The sequence below is a fragment of the Xenopus laevis genome, chromosome 8S, assembly GCF_017654675.1.
Source record: "Xenopus laevis strain J_2021 chromosome 8S, Xenopus_laevis_v10.1, whole genome shotgun sequence".
NCBI classification, from domain to species: Eukaryota; Metazoa; Chordata; class Amphibia; order Anura; family Pipidae; genus Xenopus; species Xenopus laevis.
Window position 1 is genome coordinate 25707697 of NC_054386.1, and position 8801 is coordinate 25716497.

At 38.5% G+C, this 8801-nt stretch overlaps 1 protein-coding gene across 1 annotated transcript; it reads right to left on the reverse strand.

Moving 5' to 3' along the window:
* Positions 1 to 3240: 3240 nt before the first annotated feature.
* On the reverse strand, positions 3241 to 8801 carry batf.S (basic leucine zipper transcription factor, ATF-like S homeolog). The gene is made up of 3 exons (XM_018232453.2): positions 7593 to 8801; positions 5597 to 5701; positions 3241 to 3713 (listed from the first exon to the last, which is right to left on the reverse strand). The coding sequence occupies exons 1-3, from the start codon at positions 7851 to 7853 to the stop codon at positions 3537 to 3539; spliced, it is 543 nt and encodes a 180-aa protein (XP_018087942.1). The 5' UTR covers positions 7854 to 8801; the 3' UTR covers positions 3241 to 3536.

Here is an 8801-nt window from a genome sequence, read left to right on the forward strand (position 1 = left end):
AGTTTCTACCTAACATCAGTGTACAGCCATTTTCTACCAACCAAAGGCCGTTGTGAGGTCACTACCTTAACACTGGGGATTGGCAGCACAGTGGATTACGCCATGGTGAGTTTGGTGCAAGATACTCACAAGAAAGGCATTACTTTGTAACAGGATTTTATAGTAGAGTCCTGCTTTCTGTGTCTCAGTTAGGCCTAGTGGGGGCCCTAACTGAAAGGATAAGTAAAGATTTACAATAAGTGAATGTTACATTGATGAGGGTGCTATTGTAAGAGCTTTTGTAAAATTAAGGGATATATTTAATACAAATTCATTTTCTTACAATAGCGCCACATGCTGTTCAGTTTCTGATCACCAAGTAGTCAAGGAAGTTGTCAGGAGAAAGAAAAATGGCTGCTCTGATCTCTTTCTGGTTAATAAAGATGAAAAAAAAAGAGAAATGTTTTTTAATTGTTTTCCTAAGCAGAAGAGCTATTTAAGCAGAAGAGCATCAAAGCAGCCCTCTCTCTTTCTCCAGTCTTGATAACTTGTTGGTCAGAAACTGACCAGCAGGTGGCGCCGTTGTAACAAAATTCATTCATATTAACAGTACATGTATCCCTTAATATCCTGGAATGAAAAATAAATAAATAATGAATGTACATTGCAAAAATTCTTAGAAAAGCACTCTCATTAACTTTACATGAATTTATTTTAATCCTTTAAGCATAAAAAAATCTCAATTCTTTATTAAGCTTGTACTTGCATCCAAGCAAGTAAAATATAAAAGCTTGTCATTTTCTTTGTTAGGTAACCAGGTTAATCAGGACAGGCATCTAAAACTACTAGGACGTGCCTTCTCTATGTGCCTTCTCGCTTAAGATGATCTCTGGGTGGCTCAAGGGCTACCAAATCTGTTTTTTTGCTCAGACCACCTCTGTTTACTAGCCCGTTTTAGCCTAGACTTGTCTACCCTCTGAACAAGAAAAGTAAGTCTGTTCTATAAATCTGCACACCAGTAAAAGATAAGTTGTATTACTTGTAATTACTTGAACTATGTGCAGTGTCACATTTTAGGTCCTGTTTATGAATGGATTAAATAAAACTATTTTTGGCCACATTTTTTTGGTTCACTTATTTATGAAAAAATACTAGTTCAACATAAATGTTTGAATTTTTTTTACTGCATTTGTTATGGATATTCTGAATAATACCAACCTGTTGACCAGTGTTTAATTTGATTTCTATAAAAAAAAAATGTGAAGGGGTCAGAAGAGTCTATCTTTTTTTTTCAAGTTTCTTTAGCATAAATAACTTTTGTCATGGGACATTTTTTAAGATATTATATATATATATAAATCCCTTTCAACCAAAATGCAGTCTATTAAAATTTTGTTTAATATTAGCCTGTTTATACAAGGCCCTTTTGTCTAAGGTAATTTTGTACTAGGTACATTTACAAACCCTTGTGTTTGTGAGTATTGATTACTTTTCCACTTCAGTAAGAGCATTGCTAAAACTGTACAAAACCTAAAACTGTGGGAACTGTTTGTGATCCAGCAAAGACAAAGCAAAACACAGCTTCATGCCATTTTTTTTATAACTTGAAATATGTATTTTTTTTAACAAAGCTTTATTTAAATAAAATACTGAACCGAATCCTAATTTGCATATGCAAATTAGGGGTGGGAAGGGGAAGGGGAAACATTTTTTACTTCCTTCACGTACTTTCTGTGACAAAAAGTCATACAATTTCCCTCCCTGCCCCCTAATTTGTCTATGCAAATTAGGATTTGGTTTGGCCGGGCAGAAGGATTTGGCTGAATCCGAATCCTGAACCGAATCCTGTATTCAATGCATCCCTACCATAAAGTTTACCCAGTGGAGAGTCCCCCACTACTATTCTGTGGGCATAGAAGCTTGAGAAGCTTTCAGGGCATGTGTCAGCGTGGGTGGGCTCGCTCTTCTATACGAGTAGGCGAGGTTATAATTGTTGCCCCCTTAAATTGGGGATGTACAGTATGCCTAAACTGAATATAGCTAAAAAGCATTTTGTTAGGCAGACTGTATTTTATTTTTAGGGTTTGAAAGTCTAGTAATTTACCCTCTTCTATTTTGTCTTGAATATACTTTATTTTGTAACTGGCCCACAATTGAGGGTCTGGTATAGTCTGCATGTGTGGCAGTTTGGGGTTACACCGGATTGGGGTGAGCCTAGAGCAATAGTTTGCTTGCTTTGGGCAGAGGCTATAATCCGTACTCCATGCCCACACCATTTCTTTCATGGGTGGAGTTGTTCTTGTTATATATATATAGTTACAGCCTCTATATAGGAGGGTTTTAAGTTCCTTGTTTGACTTTATTGCTTGGGCCTCTAGGCGTATGGCAGGGTTGTCTAAGGATGGGATTGTCCAACACTTTGCTATAGCTAGCTTCACTGCCAAGTAGTATAAGAAAAGGTTTGGGGCTGCCAGGCCCCCAGCCTGTGTTGGTAATGGTAGTTTAGCCATGGCTATTTTGGGTGTAGAGGGATACCAGTATAGCTGTGTAAGGAGGCTTCTAATCATTCTGAAGGAACTGTTTGGGATCTTCATAGGAGAATGTTTGAATATATAAATAAATTTGGGGAGCATCACCATTTTGAATAGGTTGATGCACCCGATCAAGGATAAAGGTAAGCGGATCCATGTTCTTACTTTCTGACCCAGCCCCTGTAGTAGAGGTAGAATATGTATTTCTTTAAATGCAAATATGAATTTTCTCAAAGCTGAATATAAAATATCGTTTTTCTGTAACTCTGTTCTAACAATGCCGTTATATAGATATTAATTGAAAACAATAAAAATAGATTTCCTGTTTTCCGTGTAATCTAATACACACTAATATAGGTCAGTACGTTTGCTGGGCAGAGATTGGGTAACCATTTCCTGCAAAATCTTTCATCGTCTATATCAAGGTGCTTATCTTGATCAGAAAGCCACCATAGTGGAACTGGAAGAGGCTGGAAAACTGGTATTTCATTGCACAGTGCCTCAGTGTAGTTGGGTATAAGGAATACACCTTAGTGAGCACCACAAGGAAATAAAATAAAGACATTGATGCAGATATACACATTATATACTATACACAGCTTGTTGTATCATATATGAGTAACATAGGCACTTGATGTGATTCATGACCACAGACACTATAGTCTTACACCTTTAGAAAGGATAAAGTACCAGTATTGTGCATGCTGTTGTCTTATTAATACTCAAGTACACAATGTATGCTTTCCTATATTGTATAAATAGATCTCAAACACTCACATGTACTTTGCATTTTTATAACATCTGCCCATCTAATGTGAACTCCTTATATTAAGAGTTGCCCAACACATGATATCTAGGTGTTTTTTTTTCAGCACATTCAGGCATTCTACAACAGACAAATGCACTTTTCTACATTCGCTTTAGAGAACATACCCGGAAACCCAACATGCAATCATGAGCCCAAGAGCATATCCTTTTATGAACTATGTTATTGTTCATTCATGTGGTATCACTGTCCCTATCTCCTTAGTGCTGGTAGCGAGTGGATCCAACGTGTGGGAGAATTGCTTGTGGTTTTGTTGGACCGAGGACACAAACAGGTTGATGAGTACTAAGCACACATGAGAGGTATTTGAGTTCCTCTCGCAGACCACAGATTTCTCCCCGTAGTACCGAATTCAGGCGCTCCAAATTCTCACTCTCCTGGAACCAGACAATAACAATAACACCTCTGGTTATTACAGTTCTGACAGGAACTCTGGTTTATGCACAAATCTATATTCCAGAGAACAGTTTAAATGGAAAGTAATCTTTCACAGCAAGTACAGTATCTTTGGGTAATGAATACAACAGCTCCCTAGTGCAAAGCAGTAAATAAAATTTAACAACAAAGCATTATACAAAGGACATTCAACTGAGCAGTAACTACAGTAAGGGGCAAATTCACCAAGGGTCGAATATCGAGGGTTAATTAACCCTCGATATTCGACTGGGAATTAAAATCCTTCGACTTCGAATATCGAAGTCGGAGGATTTTAGCGCAAATAGTTTGATTGTTCGATCGAAGGAATAATCCTTCGATCGATCGATTAAATCCTTCTAATTGAACGTTTCGAAGGATTTTCATCCAACGATCGAAAGATTATCCATCGACCAAAAAAACCTTCCCCATAGGCTAACATTGAGTTTGGTAGGTTTTAGATGGCGAACTAGGGGGTCGAAGTTTTTTCTTAAAGAGACAGTACTTTGACTATCGAATGGTCGAGTAGTCGAACGATTTTTAGTTCGAATCCTTCGATTCGAAGTCATAGTCGAAGTAGCCCAAAAAACACTTCGAAATTCGAAGTTTTTTTACTTCTAATCCTTCACTCGAAGTTAGTGAATGGGCCCCCTAAGTATCTCTCACAGAACAGTAAGGGCAAATGATATCTTCTATAAAGCAGTATGCTTCCTTAAATGCTATATATAGAACAGATCATCACCATTTTGGAAAGTGTCTGTGACACTCACATGCTCAGTGGGCTCTGAGCAGTTGTTGAGAAGCTGATCTTAGGGGTTTTTGCAAAATATCAAGCAGAAAATGAGGTTGGACTGTAATATAAGCTGATGCTACAGGACTGATTATTAAATTCTGATGCTAGTTGCACTGGTTTCTGTGCTGCCATGTAGTAATTATCTGTTTTAATTACTAGTCAGATATCAAACAGACAACCCAAAATACAGCCTTGTGGAGAGTGTGGAGACGCACACAAATACTTGACTTGTGCAGACAAACACTACTTACTCAAGGGACAACGGTCTCTGCAACCTGATCTGATTGTACTATGTTATTATTTTTGAGTAATATGATGTTGGTTATAGTGAAGGAAGTGCCTTTCCCTTTTCTTTACCCCTGTACCCGGATTCTTATCCTTACTAACAACCCTCCCTTTCCCTTCCCTAGTGGTGTACTAAGTTATGCGTAAAGAAATGTGTATGATGCATAAAAGTCAATAAAGAACATTTGGAAATTAATTACTAATCAGCCTTATGTTGTGACATTTCTATTCTATGTGTACTGTATATTGTGAGCTCAGTAAGTGACAGCAGCACAGAGCATGTGTAGTGAATCAGCAGTCTTGTCAGCTTATGCATGCCTTTATGAATGCTTTATTGTGCTACATAAGCAATAAATGCTATATGAATACAAATATAAATCTACTTGTTAAGCTATGGTTAACATAAAAATACAGCAGCAGAAACCAAACCTCCGCTTACAGGAAAAGGTAGTGAGCAGTGGGGGCTGTGAGTTTGGAGGGGTGGAGGTGTCTTCCTGTAATGGGAGGGAAAAGAAGTTTTCGACATACAGAGAGGATGCAAAGAAAAAGATTGTTGCACATACAGTAAATATATCAATGAATATCATGCAGCAGAGCACACTGCATCACTTTTTCCAGCTTACAAATTAGCACTCTAGTAAGCAAAAAGCAGCTCAAAAGTCAGGTCCATAGAGATGTTTTTTTCGGGCAGTGGTTAACAGAATGGTAAAATGATTCTGCAGAGAACTATGTGCAGAATTGAGCATTCAAGAGTGCCTGTTTACTCACAATGTGCAACAAGTCTGCTTTCTGTGTCTGCCGGTGACGGCTTTTCTGTGCTGCAATCCTATTTTTTTCTCTTCTCTGAATTTTCTTTGTATCGTCTGAAGAATCCTAAAAAAAAGAGGCAACTAGTGTTAGATTGCTTAGAGACTATTAAGGCAGAGACCCACGGTCAGATTTGGGGATATTCTCTTCTTCAGGACCATTGATCTCCCCGAACTGCCTTCCCCTGCGGCTAGAATGAAAATCGCCCATGGGATGGCACTCAGCAGTTTGTTTTCCAAAGGTGCCCGAAGCTGCCTCATGAGGAAACTCCTGGCGACTTTGGTAAACTAAGCGCTCAGATTGCCATCCCGCCTGCGATTTTCATTCTAGCCAGCGGAAAGGCAGGGGAAGGCAGTTTGGGGAGATTAGTCGCCCTGAAGAAGAGGAGATTTGTCGCTGGGCAACTAATCTCCCCGAATCTGACCATGTGTCTCTGCTTTTATGTGCGAATGTGACATCATACAGAAATGGTCACAGTCTAGAGACCTTGATGTCACTGAGAAATCATCAGAGTAGTGAGCATTCGAGAATTGCATCAACTAGAGAACTCCACGTCAGGGTCTGTGGAAGCAGCTACAGCCTTTTAATGTATATCAAGAACCCAAAAATGGATAAAGGCAGCGGCACATGTGGTTTGAAACTTAAAGACTACATGAAATTTGCTGTTGAAAATCATTTCAGTTCTTGCAACAGGAACATATAAATGAATCCAGATTTTATTTTGTTTTTGATATATGTCCATTTAAAGGGATACTTGAATTAGAACCATATTCTTTAAGCAGCAACTGGCATGTTTATTTTTTTAAATATCTGTAGTAACTCTACCCCCTCCCAAACAGGACTAGAATGTGCCTATTTCAAGATACCACTTGAGCAGTGGGGTTGCTGGCCACCATGTTTGACAATGTTGCATCAAGTAACCAAGCTCCCTGGCAGTGATAGCCAAGTAGAAGTATGCATATTTGAAGTTGAAATTACTAGGATGCCAGTAATGCTTCTGGTTAGCTATAGTTTGTTGTTGTATCAAAAAATGCATCCAATAGAGATGAAATCATCTACAGACTAATACTGGGGATTGCAAATATGATGCCCTCCCACCAAAGTAGTCAAATTGCTAACCCTGTTGCCTGGGATGCTGCACTTTTTCCATAAAAATCACAACGGCCTGGATACTTTAATGAAAGACATTATGGGGCAGATTTATCAAGGGTCGAATTTCGAGTTTATGGCAGTTTCTAAAAACTCCCATAAACTCGAAATTCGGAAAAAAAACGAAATGTATTAAAAATGTATTAAAGAAAAATCTAATTTTTTAAAAACAGGTGAATAGGATTGAGCTGCAAATTTGAATGAAATTCGATTCTAATTATTTTCACCCAAAAAGAATTTTTTTTAAAAAAGGGACAGTAGATGATAAATTCCAAAATTCGAATTTTAATTACATTAAAATAGACGCAAAATTCGAATTTAAAAATTTGAATTTTCAATTCGACTCTTGATAAATCTGCCTCTATGTCTCACCACGTTGCAGCCAATAACTCAAGTATCCCCTGCAAGTCCACAAGTAATATAGTAAATTGTGATGATTTTACTATTCATGTACTTTAAATAGCCGGCATAGTGGACCCAGAAGTAAGATAAGATAAGATACCCCAAATGTGTGCTAAGCACACCTCTGCATCAGCCATTACAAAGAACTGGTAATACTTAACAAATTCATTGATATATCCTCATTATTAAGAGCCATAAACATTATTGCTTCAAATGAAAAACATCACCCTTTAATGAATCTGGACCTATACAGATAACATGCTTTTACACTGTATAGATTTTGGGACATCTATAAAATTGCGTGCTGGCCATGAATTACTATGACATGAGAAAAAACCTGAGACATCAAAAACCATATCCAACTGGGGATCTTATGGTCACAGAAGATTAAGAGGATTTGGCTTACCTGTTTGGTGCTAGAAGAGGAAGAGCTGGCATAGCCCTGCTCATTTCTGTCAGACTCTTGTTGCATATCCCCCTTGCCTCTTGAGGCGGCTCTGTCAGTCAAACTTTTCTCTCTGCACTTGGTTTCCTTTCCCCGTTTCTCAGGGGAGTCAGAGCCTTTGTCAGCTGCAGACTCTTTTCTGAGAACTTGTACTTCCTTTGCAGTATTTACGTCCCTTTTACACTTCTCCCTCTGTCTTTCTCTCGCTAGGTCATTAACCATGACGCCTCCACCTCTCCCTGCCACCTTTCCCGTGTGGTTTTGGTTTCTGGGGACCAGAGCTGGAAGTCACATGACAGAAACATATAAATGTCAGCTAAAAAACAAAAACACATTGGGGACAAGGTGAAAAAATACCCAGGAAACCCCCACATGTGAGCAGATAGAGGTGCGTGGGAGGCATGAGACGAGTAGTGTTTCACTGTATGTCTTACATTGTTATTACTGAGGTGGAAAATAATGGTGATTAAAAATAAGTGGAACCTTAATATAGTCAAAATAGTGATAACAGCAGGCAATACATCTAGGCCAGTGGTCCTCAACCAGTGGCTTGCGAGTAACATGTTGCTCTCCAAGCTCTTTGATGTATTTTCCAGTAGCCTCAAAGCAAGTGTTCATTTTTGGATTTCTGACTTGTAGGTAAGTTTTGAAGGCATAAAGACCATTTTAACTGCCAAACAGACCCACCAGTAGTCTGCCAGTCCACATAGGAATTACTAAATTACCATTAACGGCTCTTATTGGGCACCCCAAGGAACTTTTTTCATGTTTGTGTTGCCCCCCAACTTTTTTTATTTAAATATGGCCCATGGGTAGGCTGTCAGATTTTCTTGCCTTCCGCTTTTGTAACAGAAACTTATAAGACTATAATGGCCATACACTGGCCAACCAGCCAGGTCCCTGAATGATGTCACCACCGTACAGGGTATAAAATAGATAACTGATAAGCCCTGTAGAATCCCACTGTTAAAAATACTATAAAGCATATCCATCTGCTGTGTATCCTGTGCCTTTTCTCCTTTTTCAGCAATGAATAAAGTCCCCCATGGCTACACAGCAGCTTGTTTATATAAACTATAGTAGAACTTTAGTAGCAAAAACATTAGTTTTACCAATGTAAAAGGCATGCACCTGGGATGTAAAAATACAACTGCACTAGGCAAATTCAAA